Below are 21,201 nucleotides of genomic sequence, written 5' to 3'. Positions count from 1 at the left end.
AGCTAGCCCTCGCTTTGTCCCACCTCTGGATCTTCCAGGACCAAGAATTTCCCCAGAACAGCCTCAGTCTGCCTCCGAACAGGCACTCCCTCCTTTGACGTTGCTTACAGAGAGAATGAGTGACAAAAGCGGGAGGGGGGGAGGCGTGGGCTTTGGAGCGCCTCCGGTAGGACAAGCCCCGCAGCCCTCCCCGCTCCGGCTGTGCTCCTTTTCGGTTTCAGCTAATGACTCACTGGATTTCGTTCCAGAATGAAAACAATTAGCAACGCAATTAAGGGGCGGGGAGGGGTTTCAGGATAGCCGGAGGGGCCGAAATGTACCCCCGACCTCAGGTAGAGACGAACCTTTTCGGCGGGGGAGATCACACGCTTGGAGGGAGACCAGCGACCCGGGCTGGTTCGGGTGTTCTCCTGTCCTCCCAAGACCGCCGCTCTCCCTTTGGATCACGAGGGGGAGGCCTCTGGTGCCAGTCTGCTCCACGTTTTCCTCCCTCCCTCCCTGCAGCCTGCCCAAGTTGACCCGGCCAGCTCCAAACCCGCCGCGCTCCGGCACACCTTAGAAATGGCACCCGTCCACAATCAACAGAGCAGCACCCCGCTCCGCGTCCCCGCCGCCCTGCCCTGCCCGGCCCAGCCCAGCCCAGCCCTACCCGGAGACCTCGCCGAGAGATCGCCCGCGTCTTGCAACACGGCGCCTCTCCCGGCGCGATCCACCCCGAGGCGTTTCGCGGGCGATCCGGAGAGGAAAGGAGCGTCGGCCGGGGCTGCACCCCAGCGCACCGACCCCCTTCCCCGCCCTTCCCGGCGCCCAAATTCCACCGCGAGAGGCCCTCCAGGCGTCTCGCGAGCCCTATCGGAGGCGAGATAAGAGCCCGGCCGCGGAGATAAGGAGTCCTGGCGGAGGGGAGAGGCGACTGTCCCCGAGGAGAAGGCGGGCGGCCTCGCCGACCCGGACGCGGACTCAAGGACCGCTCCCGCGGCCCAGTCGCACCCACCTCTTTGGCCGCGGCTCCGGAGGGTCCTCTTTCCCGCGGTTGTGGCGGACTGCAAGCGGCCAAGGCAGAGAGCGGCTCGGAGCGGCGCCTGACAGGGAGAAAAAGGAGAGAGCGAGCGAGCGAGCGAGCCAGGCGCCGCCTCCAGCAGCCGGGCCGGAAAAGTGCAGCCGGCCAGCCTGATTGGCTCAAGGGGACCCTAAATAAACACCCGCGCGCGAGAGAGAGGCGCGCAGTGTCAGCCGCCAGCGGGCTCTCGGCGGGGATGCCAATCCCAGTGTCAGGCCCTCCCCGGGAAGGCCAGGCCGGTGCTCGGAGGCGAGGCAATGCCCGGGCCAGCGGGGCTGGGGGGAGGGGGGAGCCAGCAACGCGCGCGCGCCAAGGCAGGAAAGGGAGGGCGCTGGGAGCGAAATTTACCTACAAGCAACGGCAAGGAGATGCTCCCCTCCCAAATGCGGGTTTTTTTAAGGGTGACTCCTGCAAGTCCCACTGGGTGGATCCTTCTTTTTTTAAAAAAGGGGAAAACGGTCTTTCTATTTGAGCTTTATTTCATAGTTTTAATTTTCTGTATTTTTATTCCTCTTCCCCTGTTCCTGCACGAGCTTTTCTTATAAAAGATGAGGCTTCTTGTGTTTCGTTGATGGGTCGGATAATCCCCCATTTCTTTGCTGGCCGTTTTGTTCCACCAACCCTCCCCAAACATGTTGCTCTCTAGGTGCTTTTGGACCACAACCCCCATCATCCCCAGACGGCAGGGCTAGTACAACCCATCTGAAAGACTGCCGGAAAGGAAGGAAGGAATCGTTTCTGGGGAAATGAGTTTGGGGTTGACCCGCCGTTCAGATTTGTGCGTTTCTGAGGGGAGCGCAGCTCCAAGGATCCCGAAGCCTCTGCAGCTACCACCACAGCGGCCGGCCAACGGCCGGCCCTCCCCGTTCTTTGCCTGCGTCTCTCCCTCGCTCCTTTCCTCTCTTATCTTAACTGCCTGCAAACTGATACAGTACTTGTCAGGAAAGTGACTGGAAATTAAAAGAACCTATTCCCTCTGAGGTGATCAAGGAGATGTCTGTCCTCTCAGCTGGTACAGAAAGTGACCCATCTGTGTCCAGGGTCGGCGGCTTTTCCGAGCGGCGCAATTCCGAATTCCGCCGAGCGCGAGCTTTGGGGGAGAGACGAAATAGAGGCTCGCCAGGTGAGTGAACACCACCTTCCGCCCGCTCTGGCACCCAGTCTGTTTCGAGTAATCAGGAATAAAGGGTTAGAAATAGAAGGGACGTCAGATGTAAACTGGACGGTTCCATTTGGTGGGTGCGTGAGTGCCTTTAACTTATTTAAATGGTTAAATTATGAATTTCTGACATTACTGCTTCGCTGAAGAAACGTATTTGAGAATAAGTCGCAAAAAAGTCTAAATAGGCTTAGGGAAGGGCGCATAGGAAGGCGGTCTTTGGGACAAGAAGTGCAGAAAATTCCATTCCAATTGTATTCAGAAAAATAAGTTCCCAAAACCAAAGTCGGCAACATCTTTATTAGTACGAAATCAAATAGACAGAAACAGCGGGCGCATTTTCTTAATTTCTAGCCCAAACCAAACGTCACAAAAATGGAGAAGTAGTGCTTAAAACTTTAGAAAGAGCTGGAATAAACGGCCGGCCTAGGAGGTGGACTCGGATGCCAGAACTGTATAATATTTTAAAATCAGTTCCTATCCCCCCCCCCCCCGCCACACACACACACATCCCGGCTTTGCTCCAGCTACTCTGCCCAGATGAGACTCTGCCAAGGAGCAACCAGGGAAAGAAATAGAAGGCTGAGTTGGCAAAATCGAGCAGCCCCAGGGCCTCCTCTCCGTGCCAGCCTGTCCCTATCTCGGTAGTAGTAGCTGAAATGTTGGGCGAGGAACCAGGGTTCAAATCCATCTTCAGCCCTGGAAGTTCACTGGGTGATTGGGGGCAAGTTACACTCCTTCTTAGCGGAGCCGAGGCTACCTCACAGGGTTGTGGGCATAAAACTAAGAGTTCCTTCCATGAAAGCTGCCTTGAACTTCTGGGAGAAGAGCAGGATACTGTATATATTAAGCAAAGAAATACAAATGAACAAATTCCCTCCTTTAAAAACAATGTTCCAATTAACACCCATATCTCAGGTTCCTGGAGCTGCCTCCCCACGCGCAGTATTCATTCATAGGATTAGGCTACCCTCGCGCTCCGGTGGATTCTGCGTTCCTCGTGCTTTCCACTTTGAAAAATTGGAAAGAGTGCAGAAAGAGGATGGGGGGAAGGAAGGAAGGAAGGAAGGAAGGAAGGAAGGAAGGAAGGAAGGAAGGAAGGAAGGAAGGAAGGAAGGAAGGAAGGAAGGAAGGAAGGAAGGAAGGAAGGAAGGAAGGAAGGAAGGAAGGTAGTTCTGAGGTTTTTGCGCGGTCTGCTTTCCAGACGAGCGATCTTTTTCTTTGCATTTTCTCCGGGGGGGGGGCAATGAATCACAGGGTACTGGTAGGATTTCTCACCCCCGCCTCCGCCGGTGCTTTCAAACCACCCGCCTGAAATCAAAGGTAAACCTTTCAGGAGCACTATCTCAGGCTGGCTGGAAGGAGCAGAGAGCTGCCTGTGGTCGCAGACCGGCTGCCCTGCAAAGAGGCGGGAGTTCTCCCGGCAGACCGGGCGGGGGGAGGCTGCGCTGGACTGTCGGGGTGCCCGCCCCCACTGCAAGGACCCGAGAGAGGATGAATGAATGAAACTCCTCGAACGCTCTTCCCCAGCACTTTCTTCCGCCGAATGAACTCAGGATCGGGAGATACTTGCACGAGACTTACGTGCTCGGCGCAAGCTGAGGCAGACACCTGCACACTGAGCAGCCCTGCCTAGGCGAGGTCGGCCTGCCTTGCCCACAAGGTATGACGTCACCTCTCCTCACAAAAGCGCTTGCGCGGAAACCCCACCTTTCATCGGGTTGGTAGGTCCTTGAGAAGTAAAAACGGATCGTAGGCACAGTCCCGGCTTTCCAGTTTCACAGAACTTTGTCTACTTGCCCAAGAGAGTCACCAAATTCCTTGACTTGCAGACTAGATTTTTTTTCCTCTTTAATCAACTTCAACTTAAAAATAAATAAATTATAAGCTCATTTTTCAGGGTTGTTGTATGTATTTATGCAAGATATCTAAAGGGGACTTGTTTTGCATCCCCTGTTTTTTGAGAATTAGATCCACAGTTCCTGGCATCTGTCTGCTTCAGGTGATCCCAGGTGGACTTTTGAGAGGCCCATTTGATAGTCGTGATTCTTTCAGCAGCAAAATGTGCACTCATGAGTCTCTTGGGCCAACTGATGGTCATCCTTGGATTGAGTCTGCTTCACAGCTAGAAGCTGCCAATCTGTGCCTTAAAGCAGGGGTGAGCGTTAGGCAACCTGAAGTTCTAGGATCACATGCAGCCCTGAAGCTCATCCAACTTCCTCACAAATGATTTATAGCATCCTGAACCTCATACAACTATACCTGTGGTGATATAAACCCTGTCCTCATTACTAATCCAGCAGAACAGGAATAGTTGTATGAGTTATAAAGAGATATAAATCAAGAATGAAGAAATGGACTGTACAGTCATCAGTCCAATAAGGAGAAGGCAGAAAGAGGGGATCATAATCCCCTATAATCCCAGTTCTTTCAGTCTGTGATGCTTTCTGCTGACTGTTTATTTTGTCTGAGGTTAGAGACACACATCAGGTCCCTGCCCTTTCTTCCCTTACATTTGCATACACACACAATACACGTACAACAGTTTGAAACCATAACCGGAGAGGCAGGAACCAATATGTTCTCTTGCCAATTGGTTTCCTTTGGCTTCACAAATTGTTTGGTTCTGCAGATATGCACAGAGTTGTGAATGTATATATTCTGATTTGGCAGCCTCTTACAATAATTGAGCAACAGTGATTGAAAGCACATTTATATACAACTCCTAAAATGTAAATCCTTTTTTGTTGGATAGGATTTAATCTTAGTAACATTTTTCCCAGTAGATTCATATCCTTTCATTGCATATACCACCAGCAATGGCATTTTTATACTTTTGTCCAACCTGTACTTGGAAAAAATAAATCTTGAAATTATATATATTTGAGTTTTACTACCTAAATCAATCTATCAGATTATTTCCACTGCCAAACCATTTGGTATTCAACCCCCCTTTTCTTCTCTGGGGCCAATATCCTATTGCTGCCACCCCTAGTAAGCAAGCAAGCATCAGTTGACCAAACAAAAAAAAACAAAAAAACAAATCTGATGAGATATTCAGCAAAACCGAAAAGTGGACATGCATTTCATTCACATGTCTATATGAATCATCCCTCCTTTTGACCAGGAGGCTGGAACAGCTTTCAAACCATCACAGGTTTTGTTTGTTTAATGTTCTGGGTCCAAATCAGGAGAGGGAATGTTCTCTCAAACATTTTGTTCATTTTTATCTCAGTGGCCTTTTCGAGGTCAGGTTTATAAAATGAATGAAAATCTTAGACTCTCAAAGGGACATTCCCATGGGACACAGAGAGCAGAAAGTGGCGTGAACTTTTAAAATCACACCTGGAAAGTTTTTGAGAGTTTGAGTTGCAATATCCTGGGAGGAATTCAGCCAATCATGTAACCCTCCACCCTCTTTAAGGCTGATTGATATGGTAATGATGGGGCGAGGGATGAGGTCAATTTGTGGAATCCTGTGCATGTGAGACTGATGCCCAGAATCCTCTGCTTGGGGCCAGTATGGTACTCCTCCATTCAGAAAATTAGTGGCACTCAGTTTCTGAATTAGACAACAGTATCCAGCAAAGCAGTTTGTGAAGTCCCCACTGTGCTTGTCTGTCCATGAAAAGAACTTGTTATGGTTCTTGACTACTCATTGGTACTTTGCACGAGCTAAGAAGTCCTCTTCCCATGTCACCCACTGATCTCTACCCCACAGCCCTTGTCAATGAAATCAAATAGGCAAGGACTGGTACAGCTATTTAGTATGAATGAAATGCACTTGTCATATATTTTGGGCATGCCTGAGTAACTTGGGAGTTGGAGTTTTGCCAAAGGGGCTGTTTTAATACAATTCACTCTAAAGCCGCTGAGGATAAAAATCCCAAGGATGTCCACCAAACACAGTGGCTTCTCTTTTTTTCTCAGCATACTCAGATTGTTGTTGTTATTATTATTACATCCAGTGTTCAAAGTGTTCAAAGTTAGTACAATGATTAATTTAAATGTCACAGATTTCAGAGAAAAAGGTCCAGCTAACTTGAACCCAATCCTATGCGTAGTAACGGGCTGGATGCCAATAATCCCACTAAATTCGACGGGGTCTACTTTGAAGTAGACTTGTTTAGAATGGCATTTTTTTATCGGAATCCAACCCGTTTATACAATCACAGCGCCGTTGAAAATCCAAAACCGTTTTCCTCTCAGGCAGCGGCTGGGCTGCAATAAACAGGGCCGCACGAAACTCGACCGATTTCACCCACCCGCTCGCCCCAGACTCCAAGGTAGAGCCGGAAGAGAAACGTCACGGGGCGGGTCCAGCGCGAATATAGAAGCGCCGGGCCCGGCCGCGTGCGGTGCTTGGCTCGTCGTTTCGTTTCCTTTTTCTTCCCAACCTACCCTGATCTGGGCTACGTTGATTTGGAAATTCGGTTCCACCAAGTCCAAGGAGGTTTACTCCCAAGTAAAGGAGGCGGTGGAAAAGTCCACCCCTGTTAAATCTGGGGCAGCAAAAAGGAAATCGAGTGAACAAGCCGCCGCCTTGGTTTGAGAAAAAGGCGCGGGTTCGCTCACTCCCGCCTGGCCAACATATTACAATTCTCAATCCCCGAACCGGGCAAAATAAACTACTCGGGACTGATCGCTGAACAGACGCATAGAAAGATGGTTTGCGAAACATCCCGCTGGCTGGAACTCGCCAGGTTTTTGCATGCACTTACTTGGGAGTAAGGAGACCGATCTTCTTGGCATTCAAGGGTACGGCGCGCAAAGGCCCGTGATCCAGCGGCATTTGGGCTGTAGAAAAGGTGACAGCTATTTTCCAGTCGCTTATAGCAAAGGCCTTGTTACACATTTGTCCGCCAAAATTTCTGCCATAATTAAGGTCTCACTTCAAAGTCCACAAGAGGGGGTGTCCGCTGGGTATGGTCATAAAAATAAAAATGGCGGCCGCGACAATGAGACACTGCTCGTTTTTATGAACGTCGCGGCAGCCATCTTGACTCCTTTGACCAGACCTTGCGCACACCCCTGTCCGCAAGACATTATTGGTTGAATTCGTCGGATGTGCTGAACTATAAAACTGGCCAACCACATTCCGCCCTATGTATTTGTGAGAAGCCAGCCTGGGAGGTTAGTTTGTGATTTGTTTCGTTAGAACCCAGAAAATTGGGCTCATTGAGTAAGCTAGGATTTAGTTAACCACGGCTAAGCATGTCTTGTCCGTGTAGCCGCTTTGTTGCTTTCTTTTTCCAGGGAGGGAGAGGATCCCCACAACAATTTTGCCCTTCACTTCCTCCCCACGTCTGAGCTCTTGAAATTAATGTGAAAGGTGTTTTGTTTTAAACCTAACCAGGATCCCTTTCTGCCTGCTCCCCAACTTTTATTCCTAATGCTATCCCCACATAACTCACAAATTAGGCTAAAAGAAGTAATGGTAGGTTGTTATTTCGTTTTGTTTTGTTTTTTTTACTACAACAAAGAGTGTTTGGGAAGCTTTAAAACGACCGAATTTACGGGGCCTTAAGCTTGGGCAAGTCGCAGTGCGCTTCTGCTTGCTAATCTTCCTTTGATCTCCCAGAATCCAATCCATTCGCGCAAGTTTACACGCGGGCGTGTTCACACACTGGATTTTTCCCGGGGGCGCCGGCTCGGGTTTCACCATTATATTTTAAATTAAATATTAATTTAAAGCGGCCCCCTTATTGTCTTGCAGACTATCCTAAGAAGTTGTTATCGCTGGAGCCATTTGGGGATATTGGACCCGCTGAGCTCTATCGAGTTACAGTAACTCGCTAGAAAGCAAAAAGCAAGAACAAAAAAATGCTCCGGAAAGGCAAAAGGATTCGGAACAAAATCCCACCAAAATCTCCTGCAATAAGACACGGGTTTCAAGGCTCCTGAGAACTGCAGCTCGTGTTATCCGCATGGGGGATCGCGAGTCGCAGACCCCTTTTCAGCCGCTCACGAATGCTGATGAACAACCCACCCAACCCCCGCTTAATTTTACGTAAGCTGAAAGATTCCAAGGCGCTTTGTGGGGGGGGGGCGGATATTCGAGTCCGGATATTTGCTTTTTGCAAATATTTCTGGATCAGTATTTTTCTGGGGCCCTATTCGTCTGAAGCGTGACAGCCTTCCTGACCGCGTTTGAACTGATCCCATTTTTTTCTCCTTGAAACCCAGCGCTCAGTTCGGATCCGGGCAGCAGAACTGCCAGGGGTTCTTAAGCCGTATGTCGGCTTCTGAATTACAGAGCAGAGATTTAACTCCGCTACTTTTCTTGGTCGGAGTCGTCGTCATTGTTACTATTATGCCTGACTATGGGCGCCTGCTCCGTTGTCATCCAATCACAAAGAACAGAGAAAAGCGCCCTTAGTTGAACATGTGCAGAGGGTTGCAATCACTGCAAACTTTCCTTAGCTGAAGGCGACGAGCTTTGATTTGGCTGGCCTGAAAGTTTCTCGGGTTTCTCGGGCTGACCTGGACGTGATCTGGGTTTGGCAATCGGCGCTGAAAGGTGCCGGCCTGCAGATGGACCGCAGCGCCTGTCGGAACCAAGAACAAAATTCAGGCTGGAGCTCGTGAAATGGAAAGAGGCTGCTTTCTCTTGTGTTCATGGGACGCACCGGTCGGGCTTTACAAGGAGCTGCTGTAGGCCAGCGGTCTGATAAGGAGGGAGCTGCTGGGCCTGCGGGCTGCCCTCCCCCAACTCTGCTCCCCTGCAATATGAGGTTATCAAGACCACCGGTTTGCGAGCTGGCCCAACACCCACCCGAGCCAGGCCTTCAAAGTGGATGGAAGTGCGTTTCTGTTCTCTGTTGGTCTAAATTACCTTCCCTTAAAAACCACACTCATTTTGATCCTGGAAAGTACATCTAACCAGCAAGGCTCAGCCACCCACCACACCTAACAAAAAGCAGGGTCCTCTGTTGCTTTTCAGTATTGTTTAACTTTGGGATGTTTTGCAGAAGTTTGGTCTGTGGTTAAGGCACCAGGCTAGAAAGCAGGAGACTGTGAGTTCTAGTTCCACCTTAGACATGAAAGCTGGCTGGGTGACTTTGGGCCAGTCACTCTCTCAGCTCAACTCACCTCACAGGGTGGTTGTTGTGGGGAAAATAGGAGGAGGAAGGAGTATTAGGTACATTCACCACCTTGAGTTATTTATAAAAATAATAAAGATGGGATAAAAAAAAATCTAAAAAAAAACCCTGACAACAAATGAATGATTGAAACAGAAAAGTTTGTCTTCCAAATGCAAGTCCTCATAACCTTGCTGGGGGCTGGATGGCTCCTCAGGATGTTTTGTACCCTGGGTTTAATAGCTAGTTGGACAAGATGACTTCCCTATATTATCCCAATTTATCATCTCTGATTTTTGCTATAGAAACTGGTGCCATGTTCTGATTTTTGGTTGATCAGCTGAAAAAAACCTCACAATTACTCAACCTACTCTTCCGGGGGGAGAAGGACCTGACATACCATGCTGTGCTTCTTGAAGAAAGTATGTGTTGCTGGTATTATCCATCTAAGCGCTTAAAGTTGAGTAGGGTTGGACCTAGTACTAGGATACGAGACCACCAGGATTGAAGGTTTGACTGGGAAGTGAAAACCATTCAGAAAGAAAGTAATGGTAAACTATTTTGGTACTTCTGCTAAGAAAATTCCATGAAGAAATCCCTTGAGTCTCCAGGAGTTGGGCTTAACTCAGAGAAGACTACAGTTTTAAGCAGACTTAAGGGAAGTGGGGAGGAAAAGACTCATTCTCCTCTACTGTTGGCTCTTCTGCAGATTACATGAGTTTATAATCCCACATTTTCTTTTGGTGAGACCCAAGTCTAGCTGATTTCAGGAGCGAGTATTGCCACATAAGTTCTGTTGGAGTCTGCCAGAGAGCATTCCACAATGTGTCACAAGCTGAGAACAGCTGACGATTTTAATCATTGAACTTTGTAGGTCTGAATGTGTTTGAAACATTAGCTCTCCTTATCTGACCCATTGTGTGGGACTTTATTCCAGCCTTATTTTGATTTGTTCAAATTTCAGCTTATGATGAGTACGTTTTCCCCCACATGCTTCATCACAGACTGAGAAAAGCTCTCGCAGTTCAGGGAAGCAACCAAGCAGCTGACCACTTGCTCCAAATCAGAGCACAGAATGTAGCTGAAACTGATCTGGAGAGATGAAGCCCCTCCCCCCAGATTAGTTCACTTCTGCCCCTGACCTTCTCCCATCACACTAAATTATTGGAGACCCTTGCTAGAGGCTAAGGCATTGACAACACTAAAGTGCAGCCAAAATATGGGTAGTCCCCAGTTTAAGAACGGATTCAGTTTCCAAGGTCTGTCCTTAAGTTGAATTTGTATGTAAGCCAGAACAGTATTATTGTATACTACTATATAAGTAGTATTGTGTAATTAACTTGAACCATTGTATATTTAACTTGAATGATTGTGTATTTAACTCAAATCATTGTGTATTCAACTCGAATCTTGCTATAATAGGCTCTGTTTGTAACTATGGGTCATTTATAAGCAGGGTGTTCTTAATCCGGGGACTGCCTGTACTGCAAAGTTGGAGCCATACCTACTTTTCAGAAGGGGATAGGGTAGAAAATTGAAATATTTGTTGCGTGATAATCACCCAGTTTTAAAAATTATATATTTTTCATGGTAGCCCAAGATAGTCTCAAATGTTTACTTCTATGCATTTTAAACAAGTGCATGATCACAAAAATATTTACTGCACAAGTGTATGTGTCATTATTTGGAGTTTTTATCCTAGTTGTGTTTGATTTCTAAGCAGACCTCTGATACCAGGGCTGCTTAGATATGCTTCTTAGATAGGAATACTATAGAACAGGGCCAGTCTGAAATGGACCTCTGAACACACTTTACCAAATGAAACCATTGTGCCTCCATCTGGTCACACACACACTTATTTCAGGCTGATGCAAACTGCATGTTGTCAGTGTGCATCCCCTTCCAGAGAAGGGTAGAGTATAGAGAACTTTCATTAGAGCCATAAGGTTTTTGAGAGCCAGTTTGATATAGTGGTTAAGGTGCTGGCCTAGAAACCAGGAGATTGTGAGTTCTAGGCCTGCCTTAGGCATGAAAGCCAGAAGAGTGACTTTGGGCCAGTTGCTCTCTCTCAGTCCAGCCTACCTCACAGTTGCTGTTGTGGGAAAAAAAATAGGAGGAGGAGTATTAGGCACTTTTGCCATTTTGAATTATACATTAAAAAAGGATAAAATAATAATAATAATAATAATAATAATAATAATAATAATAGCTTGTTACAAAGAAACAGCACAAATATTAAAAGATGCCAATGTTTGTAATATCAAATATAAGCACCAGCTCACTGCAAGAAACAAACCAACTGATGTACACCTGCAGTTATAACTTAATACCTTGGATGCAAAATCAACAAACAAGAAAAAAAGCCAAACAGTGCACCACCAAAATGGAAGATCAGGTTGGAAAATAAGATCAGCATGCTAAGATCAGATGCAAGCAAGCTAGAACAGATGAAAGAAAAGAACAATACCAAAGAATACCTGATCAAGAAATATCACCCAAAAACAAAGAAGTTCAAAGAAGCATTGGAAATAATAAAGCAGCAAATAACAGCCATAGCCAAAAAGATCAGAAGATATGAAGCTCAAATTGCATACTATAGGCAGAATCTCCAATTTCAGTCAAATCAGAAATGTTTCTACCAATTCATCAGTGGAGAGACTGCAATGAGCCAATGAATACCAGACGAAGAAACAGTACAGTTCTGGGTGCAACTGTGGGACAACCCAAAGAAATACAACAAGAATACAGCTTGGATAAAGGAGGTAGATAAGAATAAAAAGAAGCTGAAATGAAAGAACTTGTAATAACAGCAGATATGGTGGAGAAAAGGCCAAGGAAGATCAAGAATTAGTCTGCACCAAGTGAAGATGAACTGCATGGTTTTTGGTTGAAACATCAGACTGATCTGCACCCACTCATTGCTAAGCAGTTTAACACCATACTGCAAGGAGGTGAAATTGAAGATTGGTTAACATCTGGCAAAACCTACGTGATAATGAAAGCTCCAACAAAAGGGGCAGCACCAGGCAACTACAGGCCAATTACCTGTTACCAACAACTTTCAAATTGTTAACTGGCATTATAGCTGATGTAGTCCAACAGCATCTAGCTGAAAACAATCTCTTTCTGCCAGAGCACAAAGGAAACTGCCTAAACAGCAGAGGAACAAAAGACCAGCTCTTAAGTGACAAGATGATTTTGGAAAACTGCAGGAGAAGGAAGACCAACTTGACTGTAGCTTGGATTGATTACAAGAAGGCATTCGAGTCCCTGCCACATGATTGGATAATCAAGTGCCTAGAAAATAGAGGAACCTTTCAAAGAGATTCAATATCACCACTACTGTTTGTCATTGCACTGATTTCTCTGTCAACAATACTGAACAAATCAGGCCATGGCTATCAAACATCAAAACATCTGCCAGGCTATCCCACCTCCTTTACATGGATGATCTGAAACTGTATGGAAAAATGCCATCTGAAACAGAATCACTGCTCAACACTGTTTGAATATACAGCCAAGATATTGCAATGGAGTTTGGACTGGACAAATGTGTCACCCTTACCATCAACGGGGGAAAAATAGTAAAAACTAAAGGAATCAAGATGCCCTATGGAAATAACATCAAGAGACTGGATGAGGAAGATCACTACAAATATCTGGGCATCCTTCAAGCTGACAACATCAAGCACATTGAAGTCAAGAAGAAGGTTAGCAGTGAATACATCATGAGAGTGAAGATCTTAAAATCCAAACTCAGTGGAGGAAATACCATCAAGGCAATTAACACTTGGGCAATTCCAGTCATTAGATATACAGCTGGACTGGACTCAAGCAGAACTAGAAGCCTTGGACAGGAAGACCAGAAAAATAATAACAATGAATCATGCCTTCATCCATGCAGCAACATTGACAGACTCTACTTACCAAGGAGCATAGGTGGGTGAGAAATGTTGCAAGTACACCAGACAGTTGAAGAAGAAAAAAGGGAATTAGAAGAATATCTGAAAGACAGTGAAAAAGATGCACTGAAGCTAGTACACCATGAAAGCTTACTGAAGAGACCAGACTGGCCTATAAGAAAGATCAAATGAACAGGAAAGAAACATGGCAAGGCAAAGTATTACATGGCCAATACACACACACAGACAACTAGCAGGCAAGGCAGATAACAAGACCTGGCAATGGCTAAGAGCTGGAAAGTTGAAGAAAAAGACGGGCTAATTCTGGCTGCACAACACCAAGCCTTAAGAACAAATGCATACAAAGCCAGAATTGAGAAGACAGCAACAGACACAAATGCCGCCTCTGCAAAGAAGCTGAAGAAACAGTGGACAACCTAGTCAGCAGCTGCAAGAAGATCACATAGACTGACTACAAACAACGGCATGACAAAGTAATAATGGTGCATTGGAATATCTGCAAGAAATACCATTTGCCTGCAAGCAAGAACTGGTGGGACCACAAAACAGACAAAGTAATAGAAAATAAAGAAACTAAAGTGCTCTGGGACTTTAGAATTCAAACAGACAAGCACCTGCCACACAACACCCCAGACTTAACAATTGTTGATAAGACAAAGAAATCTGGATAGTGGACATTGCAATACCTGTAGACAGCTAAATAGAAGAGAAAGAACTGGAGAAAATCACAAAATACAAAGACCTGCAAATAGAAATAGAATGACTGTGGCAAAAGAAAGCAAAGATAGTACCAATAATAATAGGTGCCTTGGGTGCAATCTCAAACCTCTGGAGTAGCACTTGAAGACCATCGGCATTGACAAATTCACCATCAGTCAATTGCAAAAGGCAGCTTTACTTGGAACAGCTTACATCCTGCGACAATATCTTTAACGCCATCAAACAACATCTGCCTATCCCAGGTCCTTGGGAAGGACTTGAAAGGTGGATAAAAATGCCAAATCCAGTCTAAACATCTGGCTGACTGTGCAACCAACAATAAGATGATGATGAAGAAGGAGGAAGCTTAGCAAGGCCTGGGTGTGAAGCTCACTGGGCTGTCTGAAGCCAAATATATCAATATCGGTATCACCCACTAATTTGCTTTGGGTTCCTTATGATTTCTGTTGTTTTTCCTTGCCTGGTTCAGGCACAAAAGAACATCACACAGCACAATTTGTGTGGGGCTGGGCAAGTTTTGCACTTCTTTCAATCATGCACCAGTCCCTTGTGGTCAATGGATTTTCATAAGCAGCTGTTCAGTTAAGAGTCTCATTTCTCATAATTACTCCCCCACCTCACCCCAGACTCCCTGCTGGTTCATTATATAAGTTGCCCTTCTTGGGGGGGTTTAGCTTTGCATTTATTTTGTATTGTGCTTTTGATTTGGATTTTTTTTTTCTTTTGGAAATGCTCAGAGAAGCTGGTGCTATTGTTTGAAATTTGAGTTGACTCACATTGGTGACCATTTTTATCTTTATTGCTGAATCTTGTGAATATGACTGTCACTAAGGGTGTAATTGCACATTACCAGATTTTGCTTATTGACATCAATTATAAGTAAATGTGAATTAAGTTTATCTTAGCTCACAGGTTTCTCATATTTAGCTATTTTCCACTGGATCATATTTTGAAAGTATTGTCGTTGGAATTGCACAATACTTTAATTCACATCAAATGCGTTTATTATTTATTAAAAGCAAGCACTTTACCTCACTATTTGACTAGAATGACTCTCATAATGGCTGTAGTATATCAGTTGTAAGACAGTCCTTGCCCTCAGACCTATAATCTAAAGCCGTATTTCCTAAACTTCTTTCCCTCAGGATCCCTTTCCACTTTTAAAAATTATGGAGGACCCCAAAAGAGCTTTTGTCTGTTTGGGTTATATTTATTTATATTTATCATATTAAAAATTAAAATTAATACATCTGCTGCCACTATCGCTTCTCACAATTGTTTGGTGGAATTTTAATATTGTATTATTTTTCAACATAGGCTGGCAAACAGTTTTGATTTTGAGGATCCCCGAGAGGGTCTTGAAGGACCCCCAGGGGTCCTAGGACCACACTTTAAGAAACAGGGATCTAAAGTATATAAAAAACAGAGGAAAAAGAATGGGGAGAGAAGAGGGGGAAAAAGCAAGATCAGAAGCTGTAATTCTGTTTTCATGTGTAAAACTCTCAGAGGTGTCCGCAGGCTATGGTAAAAAAAAGGCAAGATGACAAGTGATCAAAACTCTGCCTGTTTTTTATGTGTGTTGCAGTGTACACAAAAAACAGGCCATGATCACCATCTTGACTTTTATGACATAGTCTGCAGACACAAATATGTTACCAGCCACATCAGAAAAAGGTAGGAATTCCCTGTTTCAGAAAGCAGTTTCACAGGGACACACTTTCTTACTTCTAAGCTGTATTTTGATGACATATAGGAGATCAGTTCACAGAAAGTTATACAATAAATCAAGTCTGCTTCCACTGAAGGTCATTACTCTGATCCTTAGATGCAGACAGACATAAAACTATTTTGAAAGTTCCCTGAAAACAGAAAAAGGGAATGGGGATATGGAAATGTGGAGGAATATTCTTTTATTCAATTCCAGCTCAATTATTGCACTTTGATTTGATGAAAAAGTTACTCCTAATCGTTACATAATATCTCATCCTTCCAAAGGGAGGGCCAGCCTTGGGCCTGTACTTTTGGGTGATTTCCACTTAGGTGGAGAATAGGAGGAATCTATAAATGATCAGATAATAAGCCAGATGAAATAAATATATCACTTTATTTATCTTATAAGCATTCACCTTTTGGCTATTTTTCTTTGAAAAAAGAAAATGTGAAGTCAGCCAGGGGTTTAGTTTATATGAAAAGAGGAGCAAAATCTGTTAAGAGGATAACATGGTGATTCTTCATAATAATGCAAATAAGGATAAGTGGAGTCCGAAAGGACACATTAGCATACTTGTGCTGACAGCATTACACTGGCTGCCAAGTTGTGTTCAGCTGAGATCCAAAGTGTTAGCTATTACTTTGAAAAACCTATATGACTTTTCCATCCTCATAACTCCATAATCTCAGTGGCAATGCTTTTTATTTGCATACATTAATTTATCTATTCAAAATATTTCTAGGCTGCCACCAAGGGCAAAATGCCTCCCAAGGGTGGTTTATATAAAATAGCTGGAATAAAATATTAATAACCTTATTGTTTAATATATAAACCATAGGCATATGAATTGAACCGTAATATTTCTTCTTCTTTCCCCACTGATCCCTGCATCCTACTCTATGTAATATAAAATCCTGGTTTCACTGAACCTGTACCCACAAAATAACTTTTCCAGTCTAGTCTCTCCAAATGCCTTAGACCAGTGTTTCTCAACCTTGGCAACTTTAAGATGTGTGGAGTTCAGCTCCCAGAATTCCCCAGCCAACATGGGAATCCTGGGAGTTGAAGTCTACACGTCTTAAAGTTGCCAAGGTTGAGAAATACTGCCTTAGACTATAATTGAGTTGTTCTGTTTTTATCTTGGCTGCTGATTGCGTGTTGCTTATTATATTTATAAGTTTTGTTGTGTTTTTTAACTGTTGTTAGCCATCCAGAGTCATGATTTGAGGTAAGTTACAGGTAAGCCCTGTAAGTTGAAATAAATAAAATAATCTTCCATCATCCTGAGCTAGCACGGAAATAATCCATGCAATTGGGAAAGGGGAACTCAATACATTGGGGGAGGCCAATTTAGAAAGGGCTGCCCTAAGATATATACAGCCTGCTAAAACAAACATTTATTTTTAAAAAATAATATATAGCTCCCCAGTCCTTTTTATTTTTAAAAATCTTATGTATGTATTATGTATGTATGTTTGTTTATTGATTGATTGATTTATATTTTATTTATTTAAAAGATTTGCATGGCCACACATCTTAAACAACTCTGAGCGGCTTACAACAGGAAGGAATCTAGGAAGCTATCAAGAAAGGAAGCAGGCGGCTCTCTCTGGATTCCAGAAGGGTTTCCCCTGAAAATTGATCATATATGCCTATAAAATCCTGCCTCCGAAGTCCAGCTTTTTCTCCTTCCCCTGACAGCACAGCTCTGATTTTTTTTCAGCTTGATTTATTCAGACCTGTCACTTCTCTGCTCTTTACTTTCACAGTCGCACATTCAAACCTGCTAAAGTTCAAGACCTCCAAATGCTTCAAGCGTTTGTAGATTTCCAGGTCTCAAGCTGGAAGCCTCCTGAGTTGCTTCAAGGCTGATTGAATCCTCATGGATTTCTTAAGAGGAGTAGAAAGAAAAATTCAGTCCCAAGAAAGGGGAAAACAAAGAGGTAGTCTCAAATACCGTCCATCATGACAGCTATTTAGAAGCGAAAAATCCCTGTCCAGCTGTATGAAAGTTCCGCTTCTTGCTAGAGAAATATTTATTCTGATTTATGTCTTTTAAAAATGGTACACTTAAAACAACAGGATCAACGAATCTATCGTCTAGTCTTGGACAACAATTTAAATTTATTAGGACCAACTTCAAACCACATAATTATATTTTATTTTAATAATACTATAGTATACATGACAGAGCCGGTTGATGAAATATTGGAAGTTCGTTCTCCTTGCCATGGTGCAGGGCATCTTGGTGGGGGGATCATAAAAAGTTAAAATGGGGCTGTGATTGTGTGATCAAAGTCCCACCCTTTTTTTTAATCTGCACCACATGTATCACACATGCAAGAACAGAGAGGCTTCAAACATGCAGTGGCAACTGCCTTCTTTTTATGTATCCCACTCCCTGTAAATGTTTGTTTGTTTGTTTTTATTAAATTTTTCAACCACCCATCTCCCTCCAATGGGGGAACTCTGGGCGATTCACAACAAACATTAAAAACATAAAATATATAAATACATAAAACCTTAATTAAAAACATTACTAAAAAGGAGAGTCCAAGAGGATGAAAAATCTGAGGCTGAAGGCAGAAGGCCTCTATGGAGCTAGCCATCCCCATGCTTGAGGTATTCCCACCCCAGGCCAGGTGGCAAAACCAGGTCTTCAAAGCTTTATGGAAGGCCAGGAGTGTGGGGGCCAATTGCACCTCCGGAGGCAGAATGTTCCAAAGAGCAGGGGCTACTGCAGAGAAAGCCCGCCTTCTGGACCCCACCAGTCAAAGTTCTTTCACCAAGGGGGTCCGAAGCATGCCTTCTCTGTGTGATCGGGTGGGACAGGTTGAAGTCATAGGGGAGAGGCGGTCCCTTAGATAACCTGGTCCCATGCCATGTAGGGCTTTAAAGGTGATAACCAACACCTTGAATTGGACCCGGAAGCAAACTGGCACTCAATGCAGCTCGCAGAGCAGAGGCGTTACATGGGCCCTCCTTGGGGCTCCAACAATAGCCCGTGCGGCTGCATTCTGGACCAGCTGTAGCTTCTGGATACTCTTCAAGGATAGCCCCACGTAGAGCGCATTGCAGTAGTCTATCTGGGAGATAACAAAGGCATGAGTGACTGTTCGAAGGGCATCCTGATCCAGGAAAGGGCATAACTGATGCACAACCCGAAGTTGTACAAAGGCCCTCCTTGCCACGGCTGCCACCTGCTCTTCAAGCAGGAGCCGTGAGTCTAGGAGGACCCCCAGATTATGCACTGGGTCTGTCTGGGGCAGTGCCACCCCATCCAGCACCAAAGATGACAAAATCCCGGATACAGAGGAGCCATTAACCCACAGCCACTCCGTCTTACCAGGGTTCAGCTGAAGCCTGTTGTTCCCCATCCAGAGACTTACAGCCTCCAGGCACCGCGAAAGGATGGCCACGGCATCACTTATGTTCCTGTAATGAGGTCTGAGGAGAGGCAACCGTTTCTGCCATCTTTTAAGATTGGCTTTGAATTGTGACTTCTGGTTGCTCTGAGCTACAAACAGCACGTAGGTGGAGCGTGAATTCAACAATGAAGATCAGGCCAAACCTTAAACAGAGCATCTGTCTCCCTCCCCAGACACACATGCATTTTAGAATTGAGTGTATTGCAACAATTTAGATTTGCTGAATATACAGGTCCTGTTTCTTTCAAAGGAGCTGGGAACTTCATGAATGGAAAGGATATAATGTCTACATCAGTGTTTCTCAACCTTGGGGTTGGGCTGGCTGGGGAATTCTGGGAGCTGAAGTCCACACATCTTCAAGCTGCCAAGGTTGAGAAACACTGGTCTACATAGTCAAATCCCCATTTAAAAACAAACAACAACAAATGACTTGAGGTTTCAGGAGCTCATCTAAACCCACAGTCAATTACTGTGTTAGGGCAGTATTTCTTTAGTACAAAGCCTCAAGAAATAATTGGCATTCCAAATGCTTTATTGTTTCATTATAACTATTGCATAATTATTGCTATTGGGATTTTTAAAATCACCTTTTGTGATATTCTCCTCCTAAGGCAGTTTACAGGAGATAGCAAAATAAAAATGTTACCCAAGGCAGAACACAGCATACAAATTTAAAAACAATAGGAGCATATAAACAAAGCAGTGAAAGAAAAATGTTTGCTGCAGATAACATTTTAAAAAAGGGCAGGGACGAAAACACTGCCAGCAGTATAAATAGTTCAAAATCGACTCAGATAAAAGAGAGAGAGAAAAAAAATGTTAATATTCCCTTGAAGACCAACACAGGTAGGAGGCTAGCTGTTGGTTATTGAAATATCTGTAAGGCTGTCTGCTAGGTTTCATTTGTATCACTTCTCTGTCTGCTCAGCAATTTAGTTTCTCAAGTACAAAGGGAGGGAGATTAGAGGGGGAAATAAGTGCTTGGTCATGAGACTCATACATAAGATTATGTATTATATATCTTATGATGCATTGCCAAAATCCACCCAAGAACCATCATAACTATGCAAGGATTTGGAGCACGGCTTTCCATGCCCATGTCAATTCATTTACATATGATACTGTAGATGAAGAGTTGTCATTTTCTAGTTGAAAAATATTTGTTTCTATCAACCCTTGGCACTGTCTTTTCTGGAAGGAATAAAGTAGAAATTGCCTACTTTCATATACAACAACAAACAATTCAGTCTTCTTTCTTATCACTGAATACAATAGTATGTTCTGAAAGAAATCATCTTCTGCCCTATCATGTGAATATGTCAATAATTGCCAAAAAATATTGGGGTGAGGGGCGGCTCCATAGCAACCAAAATCTGCTTTACAGCCCTCTTGAAAAAAAAAAAATCTTCCTGCTTTTTCTACACCCAATATTTTTCCAAAGTTTGGGGAATAGAGATTTTGCAAAGTTTGCTGCTTTAACAGCTTCATAAAATAGACATGTTGAACCAGCAGCCCTTCGGATGTTACTGAACTTATAGTTCAGCAACATCTAGAAGACCACAGGTTTTCTATTCCAAACATTAGGGAAAGATAAGGGAGAAAAAACATATCCCCAGTCTCAGTATACATCATTGTGGCTTATAGTTGCATCTGTTTTATTAAGATAGTGGCTTTTCAAAGCAAACTGTCCTAAATGATTTATTCAGTACCTAAAATGACTATATTTACAATTTCATGTAACTGCTATTAAAGCAGATGTATATAATTGCTTTTCTCAGCTTTCTTGAATGCAGTCCACTGCATGTTTTTAATCACTGAATATATATTTCCATCTGATAACTTTAGCAGAAATTACTGATGGATGTTTCCATCAGAAGTCTTCAAAACAATTTCCTTTTGATTGTACAATGGGAAACGACTTTCAAGAAGTGGAAAAACATATTCATTCTGTTGTTTGCAGTGATGGAGTACTGCTTAGACAGGGAGGAAAAACCTCTGATGTATTACTTACAAAAGTTTCCTGTTAAAAGAAACATGGAGTGAATGTGGTAGTGAATTATGATTTCTGTATTTTCGGTAATGATAATAATAGGCTTCTGGGTACTACAGTGATGGTAG

At 44.1% G+C, this 21,201-nt stretch overlaps 2 protein-coding genes across 45 annotated transcripts in view; one reads left to right on the top strand and one right to left on the bottom strand.

Annotated features, from left to right (window-relative positions):
- GATA6 (GATA binding protein 6) overlaps window positions 1-1,138 on the bottom strand; it is a 38,751-nt gene extending 37,613 nt beyond the window's left edge. For 2 of the 5 annotated variants that reach the window (XR_015794116.1, XM_088131072.1), the window contains exon 1: window positions 995-1,138. The gene's annotated coding sequence lies outside the window, so the exon portion shown is untranslated. Of the gene's footprint in view, window positions 1-23; window positions 181-344; window positions 501-649; window positions 791-994 lie in introns of those variants that run through there. The other 3 variants (XM_088131077.1, XM_088131075.1, XM_088131073.1) reach the window with 3 other exon arrangements.
- Window positions 1,139-1,345: 207 nt separating this feature from the next.
- The window catches only part of LOC112540356 (uncharacterized), a 154,467-nt gene continuing 134,611 nt past the window's right edge, over window positions 1,346-21,201 (top strand). For 29 of the 40 annotated variants that reach the window (XR_015794150.1, XR_015794147.1, XR_015794153.1 and 26 more), the window contains exon 1: window positions 1,581-2,183. Coding sequence is in view for 1 of the 40 variants with exons in the window: in XM_088131078.1 (XP_087987204.1) it covers window positions 2,054-2,183 (130 nt within the window). In the remaining 39 variants the exon portion in view is untranslated. The other 11 variants (XR_015794118.1, XR_015794124.1, XR_015794143.1 and 8 more) reach the window with 9 other exon arrangements.

Source organism: Python bivittatus, unplaced genomic scaffold (assembly GCF_059951505.1).
Source record: "Python bivittatus isolate LINGU-HERP-01145 unplaced genomic scaffold, Pbiv_v1 ctg000840_np1212, whole genome shotgun sequence".
In the NCBI taxonomy this organism is placed as follows: domain Eukaryota; kingdom Metazoa; phylum Chordata; class Lepidosauria; order Squamata; family Pythonidae; genus Python; species Python bivittatus.
Note: the sequence above shows the minus strand (reverse complement) of the source record. Positions and strands in the feature narration are given on the sequence as shown.